The sequence below is a fragment of the Seriola dumerili genome, unplaced genomic scaffold (genome assembly GCF_002260705.1).
Source record: "Seriola dumerili isolate Sdu_G_001 unplaced genomic scaffold, Sdu_1.0 BDQW01000291.1, whole genome shotgun sequence".
In the NCBI taxonomy this organism is placed as follows: domain Eukaryota; kingdom Metazoa; phylum Chordata; class Actinopteri; order Carangiformes; family Carangidae; genus Seriola; species Seriola dumerili.
Window position 1 is genome coordinate 5557954 of NW_019174546.1, and position 19829 is coordinate 5577782.

At 42.2% G+C, this 19829-nt stretch overlaps 1 protein-coding gene across 1 annotated transcript; it reads right to left on the minus strand.

The window, feature by feature from the left end:
• Positions 1 to 782: 782 nt before the first annotated feature.
• Positions 783 to 18617, minus strand: wnt9a (Wnt family member 9A). The gene is made up of 4 exons (XM_022758225.1): positions 18521 to 18617; positions 4742 to 5001; positions 4383 to 4645; positions 783 to 1499 (listed from the first exon to the last, which is right to left on the minus strand). Exons 1-4 carry the CDS (start codon positions 18610 to 18612, stop codon positions 957 to 959), a joined length of 1158 nt encoding a protein of 385 aa, XP_022613946.1. The 5' UTR covers positions 18613 to 18617; the 3' UTR covers positions 783 to 956.
• Between the last annotated feature and the right edge of the window lie 1212 nt (positions 18618 to 19829).

The window sequence follows — 19829 nt, forward strand, 5'->3', positions numbered from 1 at the left end:
AATGCATTTACTAACAGCTTCATATTATATTACAAAAAAAAAAGAAAAGAAAAAATGAGATTTTTTTTTCTCCCTGTGAAGGAGTAGTCCCAAAGGATCTATAAATTATCCACAGCAAGACGACGGACACAAGTGTGCTGCTTTCCAAAGGGCCTTGTCAACATGAATCAAGAAGAAAAACGAGCGAGAGCACACAAACAACATACATTTGTGTGGTTAGTGGTTTGTTTTAACATAGTTAGATAAGTGGCTTGTATAGTATCATTACAATATAACTGAATTTATGTACATACATATGCAAACACACAATGTGTGTGAGTGTAAATATGTGCGTGTAGAGTAAATCTTACACCCTGTCTTTTTTTTTTCGCAGTCTCTGAATATAGTTTTCATTGCCATAAAAGTCGTCATTCGAACCCCCCCCCTCCCCCTTCGTTATCTATCACGTGCTCACATACAAACACACGCGTAAAAAAATTGACAAACACACACACACCATTCTTCTTGAGGCAAGACCCCAGAAACCAGTCTGTTGGTGTTACTGTCCTTGAATTGGATCCTCAATAACTGGATGCTAATCTTTGTTTTCTTTCTGCTTTCTTGTGTGAAGATGCAAATAGATTTTTGTTAATAGGAAAATAAAAGCTACTCTCTTCAAGGCAACACCGTGACAAAAAAGCTTGAGATGTTGACCCAGTTGTCTGAGAAGGTTTTTTTTTTTTTTTTTTTTTTTTTTTTTAAACTCTGCAAACCCCCGACACAGGGGGTCACAGGGCCTCTGAACCCCAACCCACAGAAATCCCTCAAAGTGCTTATTGCTTCTCCATCGGCTCGCTCCTCTTCGTTCAGACACTGTTCCGACAGTGGAAGCAAAACCTTGTTTGAGAACAAAACAACCACTCCTTTTCAACACGACCATCTTTCACTTGCTCCACTGCGACTGACTGGTGACTGGGTTACCCTTTGCAGGTATACACCTCTTCTCTCTGTGTGCACTGCTTGCATTCGACATAGCAGCACCAGCGCACCTGGCACTGGCAGGGCCTGGTCACCTCCCTACTTTGAGTGTTGTGGCCTCGCCCGCAGCAGATAGCTTCGCAGTTCTTATCCTTGTAGCACTTGCGGGCTGCTGTGCCCGACGAGTACTTGCTGGGTCTACAGAAACTGGGCGAGTCCTCGATGTGGAGCAGGTCCATAGTGCGAGGGATCTGATCGTTCAGGCCGGGCAGGGGCTGCGGCTGCTGCGGCTGCTGCGGCTGCTGCGGCTGCTGTTGTTGTTGCTGCTGCTGCTGTTGCTGCTGGCTCCGGCCTGTGGAGATCTCTCCCTCCCCTGTCGCCTCGTTGGTGGAGCTGCCAACTTTGACGGAGGTCTCGTAGCGCTGCTTCAGCTGCTTGCCGATCTCGTGGAAGGGCAGGAGCTGTCTCCAGCAGGTCTGGACGGTGCAGGAGCCGGAGACGCCATGGCATTTGCAAGTGGTCTCCACTCCAGCCTTGATTACCTGGTGCAGAAGCAGAGCAATACTGTTAACTGCCATGAAACATGAAAGGAATATAATGAAAGCTGTATAATTTAATGAGCCTTTGTTTAGTAAGCAGCAGTTCAAAGAGCCAAATTACGCAAATATGCTCACAATTAGATGATAAGGGTGGTGTTCAGTGGTTTGGGAGGAACATAGATATAATGGAAAATTATTATACTCACTGCTCTTTTTGATATCTTAATAAAAGGGGAGAACCAGAGGCTTTGGTTATTGCTTGTGAACCAAAAGAGAACAATATAACACTTTGTCTAAGGCTTCATATAAAATAGTAAGTGAATAAGGGTTGGTGGGAGGATTGATTCTGTTATGATAACCATGGATGACATTTTGATTAAACTCAATAACTGTTATTATGATAAGTGAGGGGAGCTTATTCCTTGGAAGGACCCACAAAAAGACAATCCATTCAGACAGCCATGCGCTGGGCACTATTCTTGTCCTTTGACCGTTAACATGTTTTCTAAACCCACACTTGATCAACCCAGTCTCCTAGTAATTATGTAATAACACAGAGAGTAAGTCATGCAAACCGTTGGAAAGAGAAAATAATATTAAAGAAAGTCTTCTCTTATGTAAAATCATACATAATTGCAAGTGAAACATAGAGATCGTCAGCTAAAAAGACCACTACACGTTATTTTAACGCTACTTGACCTCTCCGCGGTCAGCCAAGGTTTAAGCATCAACCACAATGTCAAAAGCAGTGTGTATGCAAAAATCAATGACAATAACACATTGTCTTGAATGGAGTTTGGATAGCATCAACAGTTCTTTTCTCAGACTGTGAAAGAGATCGGGGAACAGGAAGTGCATATTCATCACAGCAGCAGGTCAAGAAAATTTGATAGGTCAGCTTTTAAATGTCGGGGGGATGCAGAGGCTAGCACATTCCAGTTTGGTCCTCCGTGTGGGAATTCATCCTGAATGAATGCGGTACACCTCACTACATGTGCAAATCACAAAAAAAAAAGAGCAAAAACAATGTTGTAAATCTTTTATCACAAATATAATCTCCTGAGAGATTGGATTTTGGAGAGCCAAGCTGAAAAGGAAGAGCCTGCATTGGTCTTTTGGGAGAGTTTTGTGTCTGCTAACATTTGGGAAGTGTGCCTCTGCTATAATTCACTTTGAAAACCAAAAATGAAAATGGCTACAATATGAGAAAAGCCGAGTAAAAGCAACAGCTTCCAGGCCTTAAGTTTGCTTTGGCTTGACAGATTAAGACCATTCCCTCTTTTTTTATTTCACTTCCAAGATGAAAAACCCATATTTGCTCACCACAAACAATTGCTGAATTGTGCCAGAGCACAAGTGAGAGTTGTTGCCTATCTAATCTGAACGAGAAAACCAAATATTGACTAATGAGCACTTTCAGATTTCCCCAAATTTCCAGTGGCAATTACTTTAATCAGTTTAGGTTTCTTTTTTCCCAGCTTTAATGGAGACGATTCAAAACTGAACAGTTTTTCTGCAGTAATTTCACTCTCCTGGGATGCCCCATGTATAACTTTATCAATGTCATTCCTCTGTGGTCGTATTAAATTCCTCTGTGGTCACTTTAACTATATGTTTGGACAGTGTGTTTTGTCTTGGACAGCAGTCATTTGCCAGCACTATAATGTTTAAACTCCAGCATTACAAAAGCTAAATCAAAGATATGGGAATAGAGTATATCCGGGATAAGGCTCACAATGAATTGGCACTTCATGTTGCTGTTTGTCTACACAATTAAACAGAACTCAGACAGTATTGTATTATCACAGTTTTCCCACCGTTGAACTGATTCGTGTGAGCAATTAGCCAAGATTTTGTTTAAATACTGTCTGTGACTCCAGATGAACTCCAGCCCTGTTCAAACTGGTTTCTTTATGAGTGTGTCCTGGTTTGATTCATGTGTGCATTGTTGCTTTCACTTGTGGAAATTATTACTTTAATAAAAGGCAACATTAAGATGACAGCTGGAGTAAATATACTGCTACATTACTGAATAACATTTTTTTTCTTTCCTTTGAATGCAACTCCCTAAAATATTTCTAACATTACTGAGGTACATGAATAAATGTCTGCCGCACTTAAATTAAGTTACAGTTTAATTTTTTCGACAAAATTACGAGCTAATAAAATACTCTTGCTTGCTGTCAAAGTCACAGATAAAATGTGATAACGAGTGAGACATTAAAGGGGCTTTCCAACAATTTAGCCTTGCACTTCTGTGAAGTTGGTCTCACAAGAGACGAATTAAAGCAACAATGGTCAAAATCAGTGCAGCAGAATGAGGCTGACATATTCTGACTTTCTCCCTCAGGGGTGAGTCAAGCTCAGAAAACACAGAATCCTACAGTTCCAATAATGCAAAGCAACTTTTGCCTGGAAAACACTCACATTGTTCAAACTCCACAACCCCACAGGTGAGGCAGGTTTGCAGTTCAAATCTTAAATCCAATTGATTTTTTTTTTTTTTTTTTTGGCCATTTTGCAGTTGTGAGACAAGCTGTAAACACAACACTGACATATTTTCACATTGTAAATTTGATATGATGAATGTGTTACCAAACATTTGCTTATTTACACATCCAGAAGACATGGAGCAACATTTGGAGTCGTGTTTCTGGCCACTTTCTGGTCATTTGATCCACCGATGATGTAAAAAATATTGATTACAGCAGCTTTAAGTAGAAGGGAGGTCCCTTAAATCATTTTCTCAGGCTTTGGAAAGCTCTCCACAGCCACAGAAGACATCATACAACTGTTTTCACAGGCCTAACATAGGATTCCCTATTACAAGCAAATTGACATTTGACATGTAAAATCAGTGCAGTGCCTCTGATTGTACAACCTCACCTTCATGCCCACATTTGTGTTGTGCATGTCCACGCGTGCGCGCAGGTCCTTGTTAGAGCGTTTGCCCAGGAAGTCTTTGACAAACTTGTTGGCGTATTTGAGGTTGTCTCCACAGCCTCCCCACTGCCACGCCTTGCGGTTCTCCAGGTCCGGGGCCTCGTCACACGTGCAGCGCTCCATGCGTCCCGCGCTGCAAGCTTTGGCCATCGCGTGGGTTAGGCCCGCTGAGGAGATGGCGTACAGGAAGGCTGTCTCTTTAAATCCTGCGGAAGGGTGGGGGAGAATGACAAATGAGATGAAAGAAAATAGAAAAGTAAGAACTCTACTTTTGGAGTTAAGACGATGAGATATCTTCATACCTCTCTTTAGTATGTTGGCTCGGTGGCGCCCCTCTAAGGTGCAGTTCCACCTCTCAAAGCGGAATTGATACTGGCATTCTAGGGCGCTCATGGTGATGGCCTCTCTCAGGGTCTCCGCCACGCCCGGGTCTCGTCTGCACATCCTGCGCTGCTTCTTTTCCAGTTTGAGCCGGTCGCACAGCTTGTAGTGGGCCCTGCCCATGTTCTCCTCTGGTAGAGAGTTCAGTGGCAGGATAGACAACGGCTCATTACCTGTCAACCTGGAGGGAACGATCGCAGACACAGTCGGCTCAGTTTAAACAGTGCACAGGGAGGGAGTGGATACATCTTGATAAAGTATCCAATAAAGCGCAGGATGCTGACCTTCCTGGATAAACAATAAGAGTTGCAAAGATATACTACATAAACAGCACAGGAAGCACAGCTGGGGCATATAATGCTCAAAAGTTTGGTTAATGTTCAAATGAATTCAGCTGTTCAGTGGTTAATGTTCAGGGGAATTCAACATTTGCTGGAGATTGAGATCAACCTCCAGCGCAGGCGTGTCTGTGTATAGAGCAAATTCTCTGCAGAGGTGGAAGAGTTCTTTCTTATCATGAAGTTCCTGACACCGTTTTGTCCCTGTCCTTTAGAGCTCTATCACAGTAACCGAGTCACAGAACCAGCAGCTCACTGCCCCTGGTATTTTAGATTGAGATTATAATTTGTATATTATGACTGATAACGTATTCAGCCGGTATGGGGACATATTTCAAACGATGGCATGCAGTGAACGTGACAGTCATACCACATGCATGTGAAACAGTAGCCAGCGGATACTTGGTTTAATATTTATATCATATCCTGAGGGGGGAATGTCACTCACTTGCATAGATTTAAACATGATCACACAGCAGGATTTACACTCTCATCATATAATCCCTGTAACAAAAGTCCAGTATTCAGGATCTTAAAGCTGCAATCCATTTGAAATATAACAAGCAGAAGTTTCACTTCTAAACATGGTATGGAGAACATGTGGTAGACTTGCGCTCCTTTCGTCAGTTTATTTAAGGGAAGCATATATAAAACACACAAAGCGGGGACTGCCACATAGCTGGCAAAACAGACGACCAGCGTTCTGAGGTTGTGATGGGGAAAGCAGAGCATTACTTTCATAAACATACACAGGGGACATGACTGTCAGCCTGTGACCATTTTGGTCACACCAACTGACAGGATTGGCACTGTAGTTGTTCATTATGTGTAATTTCTGGCCTCCTTTACACCCTTAAAGTGAAACTGAAGAATAAATGGATTTACAGAACTCACAAAAGTCCTCAGGCCAACGTGTCTTTGCAGACAGACTCTGGACATTTAAAAGACACTTTTGTGCATGGAGTGACACCTCGCTTAATGCTACATTGATGAAATGTTGCACTTTCACCTTTTGCATCTGGGGCAGGTTGAGGTGTTCATTTATTCATCCTTGTAAAAAAGTGAGTTAAGACAAGGATTAAAGCTTCTAGCTTTGCAGTGAATGTCTTACAGATACATGACATGACAGTTAATGGAGACAAATGACAGAAAGAGTGAGAAACAGGATATTTCACAGTCTCACAGTCTCGCAGGAATCATTAAATATAATTTTTGGCATTCATACACACAGCATCACAGTATGTCTTACAGAAATTGTATGCCCTGAATTTAATGGTAATCTGGTAATGGTAATGTCAAATAAAAACTTAAAATGTATTATTAAACAACATCATCTTTTCATCTTTGTTTGCAAACTTTGAACAAAAAGAAGAGTGGAAGAGAATATTACAACATCATTAAGTCAACAGTGTGGACTCGTTGTCCATCCCCTCATGGGTGTGAAAAGTGATTATACGGCCAAGTAAATTTGAAGAAGTCCAGCTCGATGACTGTGAAGAGTAACCACAGCAAATGGGAAACATGCCACACAGGCAGGCGGTGCAAAAGAAATTATTCTACAATATTTTTGTAAAGGTGCAGAGCACCTGCTGGATGTCCACACCAGTTTAGTTAATGTACCAGACGTGTTGATCGGTGATCTACATGACTTACATTTTTACTTCATTACTGCTTTCCACAGAAGATTCTGTCACCACTCATTTTCACTTCAGCCTCCAGCAGAAGGTCACAGGAGTTCCTCAACAAGAGATTTGTTTTATTAAGTCCAATAACTGACTGAAACGTTTCCCCTCGAGTCCTCAGTTTCATTCCAATGGACTTAATAGTTCACATATGCTATAGGATATTGTCTTTGCTAGTGCATTCACAGCCCGGTTGAGAATCTGAGCAGTCAAATCAAAGAGGAGGCATCGGGATTTGCTTTCAGATTGGGTCAAATGGTTTCCTTTTTACAATGCGTGTTTGCCTTTCCTTTACTTGTCTGACAGCTATGAATTTTCAAATGGAAACCTGGCAAGCTGTGTCTTGACAGAGATTGCTCTCCCAACACACTCGCGGAGTAAAAAAAATGTATGGTTTGAGGCGTACAGAGCGAGGCGTATACAATGCACGAGAACTGTCTCCCTCTGAATAACTGACATTTTCCCCTTAATTGTTTCATGCTTTGTTAAAATACGCTGCGCTAACAATGCCAAGGAAACATATTCAAAGTGCCAAAGCAAACAGTTCCAGCTGACCCAGTATGTTACATATGACTGACAATCGTTCCACAACATTTCTATGGCAAGAAAGCAGTGAGGGATTGAATGATGGCGCCACGTGGAGTACCTGCCCAAGTCCATTTGCAACAATAGTTTTTCAAGATGTTTTTCAAATCCACACTACACCAGGAGGCAGTTTACCGCTGTATGCATCTGCAAATTAACAAACGTAGTATTAAATGCATTTGTACTATGCATGTGTATTTACTCAATACCACCAACATGACGCGCGCATTCCTCAGTAAGACATGGATAGTAGCGCATATCAGCGTCAAATCTTCTAAAAGCCCACATGCCTGCCAAAACAAGAGACCATTAGAGTGGCAGGCCTCAACCGTCTGTGTGACGTCTGCCTGTCTGAGACAAAAAAGATGGTCTGAGCGGAGCTGGAGGGCAGCCAAAGATGACATGACACTGATCTCAGCGCTACTGTCTCTGCGGCTTTTTGACACAAAGGCATATTTCTAGCTAGTTACAAAGACAGCCCGAGGGCAAATTGTGGAGGGGGAGAGATTTGAGAGCGGAGAGAGGGAGAGACACTTGCCAGGGTTCGTTCTTGTGCAAATTTGTGCAAACCAGTTGTCACATAGTATCACAGATGTACACTGACTCCATCTCTTCTGTATTTGTAGATCTACCGTGCTTTTAGTGGATGCACTTTTCTTTTTTAATATATTTGCAAGACGAAGAGAAGGGTTCGATTTCAACCGCTTTAATACAAATTTGCTGGAAATTGAAGATGATATTCTCTCTGGATGCAGGACTGTGACCCCTGTTGTCACACCAGAGGGTCACACATTCCAATATGGTGATCTGCAGAAAACAAAAAAAAATACCACTCTGCTGTTTGCTGAAGAATGAACTCAGTCAACTCACTTGGAGGAAAAATAAAAAAAAAAAGAACTGGAAAACATTGCAGTGGTTGAATCACAAAAATCATTACAAATCTGAACTTGAAATCTGTGGTCAAATGGAAGTCTTCCCATAACGATGTGTGTTTTCCCATAACGATGTCCACTTTAATGTGGGAAAATGGAAAAACACAGCCGCATGTCACATCTGATAACCCAGTCAATGATTTTTCAAAAAGCATACAGCACACTCTCTACCTTTTGTAAAGGGTATATGACTAATATATTTGTTAATAGATAATTATCCCTTTCCTTTAACAAAAGGGGCTGCATTTTGGGGCTGCATCAAATCATTATTTTCATTATCGATTTATTAATTTTCTCCATCTAAAACTTAACTGTTTGATTTATAACAGTAAAAAACAATGTCCATTACAGTTTCCTGGAGCTCATGATGATGTCTTAATTTGGCCTGCTTTCTCTCTAAAGAATCCAAAAATCAATTTACTAACGTGTAAGACATTTTAGAAAGTATCAAGAAACATCAAATTTGTGGCATATTAGCTTGAAAAATTATTACTTTTATTATTATCATCAAAATTGTTGGGGATTAATTTTCTGTCGATCGACCATTCTTCAACTAATAGTTTCAGCTGTACAACATTTACAACACTTTTATTGCCAAATACAAAGCATTAACACTGGCCAAAGGGATTTTTCCACAACCTGGCAACCCAAAATTTCTTCATCTAATAACTGCTCTATAAAGCATTAAGAAAGTATTTATTAACCATTAAAAAGCCACTTGTTACAACTATAAACCCGTTCTAAAGGGTGCTTTATTAGGAAGTGGTGCCAAACTCAGAATATAGTTGCTTTTCATAAACACACATGATTAAAAGAGTAAGTGAAGCGCAGGCATCGCCGCGGTATCTCCACCATCCTGAATTAGAAAGTAAGACCATGTACGCTTGTGTTTTCACATCATGGACCATTTTCTGTAGGTGTTTTTGTTTGAGGTGTTGGCACAGCAACACCAGTTACACGTGGAATATAACTCCAACATATAAAACTCATTATTATCCTACGTGAGGTGGGATCCTTGCTAGTGTTTGCTCAGCTTTGCTTTCCATTCGCACACTTGCCTCTCGCAGACATCGCTGACCCACTCTCATGCTGCGCCTCCACCACTGTCTTTCACTTAGTAACACTGGTGTTTGTTTAGTCCTTTCTCTCTACCTGTCAGCACCTCCCATTGCCCGTGACATTTACTTTATATACATTTTCCAATGCAGCGGGTTCAGTGAGAAGGCCTCATTTCGCACGCTGGAGCCTCAGAGTCGATCTCTCAAGGAAATCATTGACTAGTACTAAACTTTGCCGTCATCGCCCCTTCTCTGGTTTTACATTAGAGTCCTGGAAGTGACCCTCAGCTGGTAATTCTGCTCGTTCTTCACTGGTTTGGTATGTAAATAGTTAAAGAAACGTAACAATACCTAAACTCTTAGAGAGTGGAAAACATATGGTCACTCTTACTTTAACTTTCTTGGCCTAAATGAAGTGCTTGCTCCATGTATAAGCTACAAACACATATAGCTTTGTAACTGCTGGTGTTATTCATATACCCACACAGCCATATATAAACAAAGGCAGCTTACTACATGTGGTGCAGATTAAGGTCTCCAAGCAGTAAATCTTGCAAACTTTTAGAACGTTGGATTCAAAAAAAAAAAAAAAAAAAAAAGATAATGATGAATTATTTAAGCACATCACAAAGAAAAAATGATTTTCTGTTTCCAGTTTTTAAAATATGAGGATTATGTTGCTCTTGTGTGTTTCATATCTCTGGGCTTTGGTTCTTTGAGTATCTTTGGAAAAGAATCTGAAATTGTCACCTTGGGATCTGGGAAACTGTTATTGTGATTTTTAACTATTTTATAACATTTTATAAACATGACCTAACCCCTTAAAAAATTGACAGATTAATTGGCAATATAAAATAATCATTAGTCACAGCTGCAGCATCGAAGGGGATGATATGACGGCCAGTTTTAGCTTATTCTGATATTCATACAAGAAACCAAGGAAGTGAAAATGCCAAAGAGGTAATTTAGTGTTGCCATTAGATAGTTGTTCCAACAGAGAGCACTGACAAGTTTATTTTTCAACTGTAAAATGTTCCCCTCAGAACATATCTTGGCTATGATTCCTTAAATAAATTAACTTAAGGGAACATTATCAAAAATGTCTCTCGGTGTTATGTTTTAAAGTGATTATTGGCTGATACATCACTGATTTTTTTCTGACCTATTTATATGTTTTTTCACTTATTTTTGCCTCTTACAGGTGACATTCACATTTTAACAACATTACAACCAATATTCACAATAATGTCAAGATCAATAATTCAGGAAAAGCTATTTTAGATGTTCCAACCAGTGAGCAAAATCACTGTGAAATTTTTTAAAACTACAAGTTACCAAATCCAACATATTTCTGGCACTGTGTTAGTTTTCTGATATGAAGATAGGAATGAATGTGTCTGTTAATCATCTCCACTCCACCAGACTAACAGGTGCTGGCTATGTTTGTGTGTGCAGTTAGAGGTATACGTGTGTGTGTGTGTGTGTGTGTGTGTGCGCGTGCATACATGCGTGTGCACGTGCACATGGGAACTTACAACCTTAAGTCAACACCTATGAGAGTCAGTCGGGGCAGAACGCGCCCAGGCAGAAAAAGCAACAAAAGCCGCAGTTTCTCCATCAGCCTGAACTTGCAGGTTGTGTGGTCTGGTGTCTCCTAGATCACAACCAACCCCCCCCTCTCCTCCTCCTCCTCCTCCTCCTCCTTCTCCTCCTCCTCCTCCTCCTCCACCTTTTTTCCTCTTCTCCAAACTCCCCCTATTCCCACTGGTCAATTACTCTAAACGAATGCCAATCATTCCCCCCAGCTGTTGGCTCAAAACAAAGCCTCCTCTAGACAAAACCACCGCTGTCTACGAATGCAGCCTACACAAGACAATGACAGACATGAACATGTGCCCTGAAACAGTTCAGCTGTCATGAAGACACACCACCGTGCTCACCTGAGATTAATCTCTGTATGGTAGAAAAAGAAATGTTAGTATTGTTCATTAAATTAAACATTGAGTTTTTGTAGGAAATTAAACTCGCCAGTGCCGATCTCCTTTTCTCTCTTTCATTTTTTCCTCCTGCACTCGCAGCATTTAAAATGCTCCTTTAGGGGGGAAAAAAGTGTGTGTTTTTCTCAGAAATGTTGGATGAACTTCAGACCACCCTGCCCAAGTCCCATCTGGTGTATCACAGCCCAGGCAATGCCAGAGGTAGTAGGAATGTGAGTGTGTGTGGTGTTTTCCCTCTGGCCCACTCTAACTATGGCTGACAATGTGCTCCACAGCTTAGGCTTGAATAATTGGAGAAACCATGAATCAGTGTCGAATGGCTCTCTGGTACAGGGAGTCTCCAGGCTGTTGTCCACCTCCAGGAAGTTTAGAAGGGAAGGGAAGGGAATCCTGCTCTGAACTCAGACACTTTCTCCATAGTGACACTGTTCGTTCTCCAACGCATTAAAACCAGAAATAGGGGAAAGAGTAAACGATTATGTATGAGGCTAAGATAAGATTAGTCAGTGGTTGAAAGCGCTGGGTGTTGTGACTATTCCTAACAAGCTGTGACTGACACAGTACAGTAACATGACAAAACGACTTTGAAAACAAAGTGGTACAGGCCTGGGACTTAGTAAGTCATTATTAGTTGAGTAATGAGCCTTTTCTGTGTAGTGGGGATGTCAAGTAGCATGTAGAAGCACTGTTATCCACATTGTGAGGCGGGAAAGTCCGCTATCTCGTATGACTTAACAGGATATGACCCAGAGTTATGTCATCTGCTGTCCATTCTGGTCATTTACAACCCACATAGGCCGCGTCAGACTACTCCCACTAACTCACTGATCAGGTCGAGTTCCCGGACATGTACTCTCTTGATATTTTAAAATGTGAATGACATGACGTATTAGGCAGACCTCCTTATAAATCAGTGTATTCTCATTCAATTTTTCCACATAAAAAGTTGCACTATAATAATATCTTTCTTTTTCAATTCATAAAAAAAAGCGAGTAAAGTTACTGTTCAGACTCATTTTTTAATCCATAGCCATGAATGCAAGCGCTGGTAGCTGAGCAGTAGGGACTACAGGACCTGGGTTTGGGAAAGGGAGTGTGGGGCATGGTAAGAGGTTTAACTGCTATGTGAGAACTCAAGGCTTCTAAGGTCAGCAGCTCAGTTATAGTCACTGTGTGACTGGCACAGATTGGGCGCGCAGCAGTGTCCGCATGACTCCCCTGTTCTAGCCTACACCATGGCACAGAGCAGCCCTGTACCAGCGCACCGACGCACCAAACACGTTCAGGCACACATACTGTACTCGGCTCTCACCGATTTCGCACATGCTGACACAAGACCCAGACTACAGTTATTTGTCGGGGGAGCACAACAGTTTGACTATAAAGTGTGTGCAGTTCTAGAAAAAGAAAAACAGATATTTAAATGTGTTCGGAGACTGGAAACGTCAGGTTTGTTCGTTGCTGTTACACTGAGCAAAAGCACTCCTGTGAATAAACCGAGCATGCAAAGTCAAACCACAAAATCCAAAACAAAACAGTAGCTGTTTTGAATCACTCATGCCTCAGTAACTGCAACTGGCTGAGTTCATTAACGGTTATTTACTCTTACTACTGAAAGATTAGTTGTTTTTTTTTCCCGAAAGGCCTACAGAATTCAAATGCATAAACCAAAAAGGCAACATGTTATTGTTTTTAATTTGCTGTAACATATTAAAGATTGCTGCGAAAGTAATGTCCAAGTTAAAAACATGTTACTAATCCCCAGTAGCATGAGTGTCTGTGCATGTACACACTGCTCATTTATCACCAGGTCTCAAAAAAGCTTGACAACGTACGATTTAAGCAACAGTTACCGGTTGAAAAGTCATGTAAATGGGACCTTTTTGACATGAGACAGACGTCTACCATGTCTAGGCACATTCAAGTCAGCGTACCTGTATGTCTGACTGTGTCCATTCTCAAACTAATGCTCAGGCTGTATGGCTAAATATGCCATACGGGACAAACCTTAGTTTATATAATAACACCCATTTGGCAAATACACACATTTGAGAGGACTATAGTGCATGTCAGGTCAGGCTTCTATAAGATTGTGTTTATGCAAGATCCAGATAAAGTGCATCGGCAATCTAACCCTGCAGTTCTGAAAGGGTTTGGTCAACTTATGAAATTGAACATGTTTTCAAACAGGTGCATGAGATCTTAAAACGTAGATTTTATGTTGGCTGCCGCAGAGAGAGACTTTTTAATTAAAATAAATTTTTTTAAAAAAGAGCAAAAGTGTCAACATCTCCTTGAGTTAGACGTGAGAAACGCACACATACTCTCTCAAGGACCAAAGCCTTCAGTGAGGGTTTGTCAATCTGCTAATCTTGGCACATGTCAACTGCCATGTCTCTTCCATCCCCACAAACCAGGCAGAGAAAACTCGCCTGCGGTCGAGAAATGGAAAACACAGGACATAGCGGTCTCACTAACTAGCATCATCTCATCAATGCCTGACCACTAAAAGTATCTTGAGTCTATATTAGTTTTCCTGTTTTGCAAATTGCCCATGTCTCCAGCTCCATCTGCAAAGATCATCATGTGTGTGCAGCTTGGCCAACAAGAGTTTCCTTCAATGGGAGTTTCCCTCCCATATCTTCTGACTATCCACCAATCATGTGCACAGCTGACTGGTGGGACTGAGCTGGAGCTGCCGTCCTTTTAAAATCAAATATGTCTTAGCTGCGGTCTCTTCGGCCCACTGATGACACCAGAGCTGTAAGACCCCCGGATGTGAGCAGGCCAAACACATTTTTAAAAGCCTCAACAAACCATTTATCTTTCTAAGTATTCAGCACAGCCATGTTATTACACAGTATGAGCCCCATAACAACTCACTACTGACGCAGCTGAAACCTTCATAACAAAAGTGTACCAACTTTAAATGCAACACTGTGCATCACTCAGTTTTGAGAAGACACACTACCCTGTGCACAGAGGTCAATTTTTGCTCTGTAAGCTAAAGTTTAAAGACACTTTGTACATGTCTCGCAGGTTGACCACAACTAAGCACACGTTGAACTATTTTCCTTTCCTAAAATTATTTTTACACAGACTTGGCTGCCGTCAGATTTGATGTTTTCACATTTCATTTCCCACTCTCCTACTGTTACACAAAAAAAGGTTGCAAAGTGCTGATTGAGGACCATCCTGCACTCTCAGAAGACACTGCACCACCCTGTGGCATCCATGGGCATAGCAGGCCTCTCCATGAGGGATGTCATGCAGCAGAGCACTCAAAGCAAAGCACGGCTTAGCTCAAATCCGGATGTATCAACCAGAAATATAAAAAAAACAAGGCTCTCTCTTTTCAGAGCTCATGCGGTCTCTTATCTAAGCCTCCAGCTCTGCGTGATCTCACCGCGCTACACGGTCACAGCAGCCAGTGCTGAGAGAATCCTATCTTCTTGGCTCACGGTAAAGTGATACCCTTTGAGGTGTGGCCGTGGCCACAGGATATCCTATGAAGTTGGGAAATCCCTCTATCAACGGTGCTCCCCGCCCTGCTGCACGTCAGGGCTAATCAGTCCTTAAGGCCTGGTAATGAGACGCCCGCCACCACTGTCTGCCAGGCAACGCCAGCCTGAGCCCACACTAGCTCTGCTGCTCCTAATGAGTGGTAATCACCCAGCAGCTCCCCACAAACCACTGCAGGGATGCCGGCACGCACATGAGGCAGGCAAACCAGGAGACGGGAGGGGAGAGAGAGAGGAGAGAACCAAAGGAAATGTTTACATGGAGCAGCTTAAAAAACAACTTGTAACATTTTTGTGCTGTGCTGAAGAAATGAGGCTCCTTTAAAGCTTTAAAACACACTGCTGTTTGATACACACCAGGAACTAATTCAGCACAGTGATAAAATCCTTTTACAGCCGCATGCTGAAAAATCACTCCTCATCAGTAAATTTACACACATCCCATTTGTTATCCTGTTGTTTTTGGCGTGCTGCCTCACTTAATGGAGCGCTGAAAACAATAATACCATCTGAAAGGGCACCAGCTCTGCTTCAGGAACAAACTGGTGATAGAGTGTTTAAGGATATCACAGTAATTAAATAGCAAGTACTGGCAACCGCTATATTTGCTTCTTCCGGATGCTGTGGTGCCTCAGTGATTGGTAAATCCCAGCTGCATGACTGTGGGCAGCCTTCCTGTATATGTCGCACATGAACTAAATAAAAACAAACTCTTGACTCACTGTTAGGACTCACATTCAGCACAGTTTACAAGACCACAGGATGCCTTTTTACCAAAACTCAAATTTAAACCATCAGAGTCGTCTCAGATGGCACTCTGATGGGGTCGAACGAGGCAGACAAATCACTTCCTTCTCCCACAATTTTACACGACGTCTCGTCGAGGTGGTGTAATCTGTGAGGCCGAGAGAGGAAAGCTCGACGCACATCTCCGATTCAAACTCTAATGATAACGGATTTAGCAGAACCAGCACCTGCCACAACAGGCTGAGGGAAAGAAAATGAGTGCTCACATTCTTGTGGCAAAGGATGACAATTTAAGCGAGTGCTTGACTACGCCAGGAATCCCACCCCACCCTCGGCTGCGCAGACTATGGGCAGGAGAGATTGTGTTTATGTTACACTTACGCTCCACCGCACTCTGGAAATTGGGTATGCAACATTGACCCTCTATTTTGAGTAAATCAGTACCCAGGAGGCCCTAGGATGCCTCGTGCTCATGGAATATTTATTTGAACAGGTTTATGTTAGTATGTCCCGCAGTCAAAGCTGGGCAGGACTGTGCTGTGAGTGTCACCGGTGTCGAGTTTCTGGGAAGCTGGCCACGGGGCAGTCACATTCTGTATCTGTGTCACCTGTGCAGGCTCTTCCAGTATGTTTCATGTTCCTCAGCTGCAGGGCTAAATCATTCACTGACACTCATTCATATTCCCTCCTCACTGGGCCACAGAATAATAAATTGGGAGTATTGTAATACCACATGTCTCTCTGCACCACACAGGCCACAGATAGAGAACAGACTGAGAGAGGGAACTGAAAACAAGTGCTAACTGAATAAGTAAATATGCATTACCATTAGGACCATTAAGGCCGATGTGAGTGCCAATTTGGCATGTCAGACTTAATACATGCTGCCTGCCAAGGGCGACACTGCAACAGGGAGGGAGACAGAAACAGAGAGGGGGGTGGGGGGTGGGTGGGTGGGGGGTTACATTTGTCCTTCTAATGCAACTTTAGAGCTGCAATGAAACCAAAGACAGAGTGAGAGACAGTGAAAGTACTCGATATATGCACGGGCATTACAGATGATGACGTTTTACTGAGAAGGGCTGCGATATTTCCAGCATACGGAGCTATTACAGGTGCCACACAGGATGTTTGCATCACCCACTTTCCAAAGATGAGTGCCAGCACTTTGGCGCAACACCCAAGAGAACAACATTTACCCAGAGATGTGAAAAACTGGGTGTGTGTTACAACCATCCGGCTTATTCAGACAGTGTTGAATCAAGTGAATCAAGTACTTCGAAAACTGACATCCTTGTATGCTTTGCCTGTCCTTTTTTTGATAACTTTTCTTGAGACTTTTATACCTTATTTAGGATAACCTGAAGAAAGTAAAACCCACTCTAACAGGTCGAAAGGTCTAACACACCAGTCTAACGGGCCCCGAGGGGACTTGCAGGTTCACAACAGTTCCCAGATCACCTAACACTCCTGGATCCTGCACAACACCCATACCTACCATAAATTTGACTCTGCTGGAAAGGCCTCAAGTGTCATCACTCCACAGTCTACAGCCATTTGTCTCCTTGCGCCGTTGCGCTGTTTGCAGCCAAGAGGAGCACTAACAACCTCCATCAACACAGATATTTGTAGATGCTAATATCGGAAAATAAAAACACCAAGGGCTGGCTTCTGTTTAGTACACAGATGCCACCTTGACTGTTTCTTAAAGGTACATTTTGCTTTGTGGATCACAACTCTTGACCTCCAGGTGAAACACGGCCGCTCCCCCATCCGACATGCTGACCCTCATTTGAACGACCTTGGCTTCCCTGCACTGAAAATGTTCTTCTAAGACAGAAGAAAAAAAGAAAACTGAGTTCAGTGCATTAGTAGCCACTCTGAGGTGGAGGTCATAGTGGGCTACACCTAAAATCCAAGGCGTTCCCTGGGAATGACTTACTTTGAAATATACACCCTTGTGCACTTTCTAAATTAAACATTATTGTGTATATGACATGATTCATGAAACGCTAGATTTTTCAAGATTAATTTCCCCCGACACGTGTTCCAAAGTGTTTTTTAAACTTGATGGAGGCAGCAGAAAAAAAAAAAAAAAAAAACCCTGCCGGAGTTGTGTGATGTTTATGCTGGATGGGGGAATTTTCTGTGCAAGCTGAGCAGACGTTTCGGCCACCAGATTGCTTTATTGTTACCAGCTGTTGAGTCTGAGGCATATACACTCACCTTTCGCTCCGCGGCTTGTTTTGAGAGTCGACTAAGGATATGATTTTTACTAGTGCAAAATAATCACTCGGCCGCTACCTGCCATTCAAGCGAGCCAGGGGATACTTTACCAGTGGGCGCTGGCTCAATTGTCAGGGAAAGAATGGGGTGAACTCTCCTCGGCCAACATTACTCCGGGGCTGCGTTCATATACCTATAATAGATGCTGTGTTGATAGGCTATACGGTTTCGTTGCCTGCCTAGATATTTGCTGACACTGCTTGTCGCAAGAAAAATTAATTGTCAGCAGCTTGAGTGAGGCCAAATCATGTGCAGACAACCTGCTGCAGCCACCAGCTGTGAGGCCGCTGAGCGCTGCGCAACCGCCGCCAAGTGACACCCCACTGACCCGCAGACATTAGTGTGCAATCAAAACATGTGTTCAGATCAATCAAAATCAATGATCACATGTTTTTGTTTCACTTTTGCTGAACAGATTTTTTTAGCTTAGAAGGGAGTTTTAAGTTAAGTTAAAGGAGAACAAAAAAGTTGTTACCCGGCTTTGTAAATCAGGAACCAATCAAATCAATGAAAGTAGCATCATGGACATGCTGGTTATGTCTTTCAGTCCTTACCCGAAATATGCTGCGGTTGGTCCAGGCAAGTTGAGAAGATACACTATAACTGTGAATGATAACCATCCCAGGAGTAGGTGTCCATCCAGCATTTTGCTGCGGCTCCAGGGCAGATCATTTCGTTTCTCCTGAGTAGCTGTGTAAAATCCCTTGCTCAATGTTCAACACTTCTTATACAGAGAGGAGCGCCGCGCTCCTCCCATCAGCGCAGAGAGAGGGAGAGAGAGAGGAAGAGAGAGGAGGAGGGGGTGTAATAGGGTAATACATACAGAGAGTTGAACTGATTCACAATTCACTCTCCAGTTTCAGACGGATAAATCATCTCAGTTGTCCTTATTTATGATTGGCAGGACAGTTTCTCCTCTGTGGGCGTTTTAAGCACCACACTGTCAGTGTTTGTGCAGACAGGTCAGTCTGAGCAGGCCTGCACTGTATGATAAAATACTGCTTTACCTTCAGTCGGTGACAGTTTGTTTCCAGAGAGGCAAAATTCTAGCACAAGCAGCAAAATGCAGCCATCCTAGTTTATATACTGCACTATATAGGAATGTATAAACCTCAAACTTGCTAAAACTTTTTCATGGACTTTGCATTTTAAAATAGCTTGCTTATGTGTAACGGTGGAGTGTAACTAAGTACATCTCCTAAAAAGTAACTGCACTTTAAGTACAGTTTTCAATTGACAAAACAATCTCAAGGGCAACTCCACCTGCTGAGGAAGATCATGTGATACAATCAAAAGCTTCAGAAGAGCTGCTACTGTAACTGGACCTTGAGGTGAGAGTGTTGTTTCCAAGGTGAAAATTAACTTTGGAACTTTTGACATACCTGTACTTTATATAAGTAGGTTCTTAAGAAGGGTATTTCCATATTATACAAGGACATATTTCTACATTGCACAGAATTTCTTTTAGTTATTGCAGGTCAAGCTTTCACATAGAAAGCATTTGATGATCTAATAAAAATCTCAAATTGAACTAAATCAACATTACATAGTAGTAAATTAGCAGTTCCAGTATTATCAATCCAATAACATAAAGTACTCACAGGGACCATTTTTCCTGCATAACAAGTACATTAACTTTTGATACTACATGTACAGAGATCGTAAAATGTACATACAGTGAGTGAGACTTTTGAATGCAGGATTAAGATCAAGCTAGCTCAAAGTTCGTTGTACGCTTTGTATTTTAAACTAGTTCCTATGTTGTCATCTCTGTGTTGATTTCATCAGACAAAAATACATCACATGCTGCAGAAAAGGCTTCCAGCTTAGTGGATTTTGGTTAAAGAGTGTCTCCTGACGTGA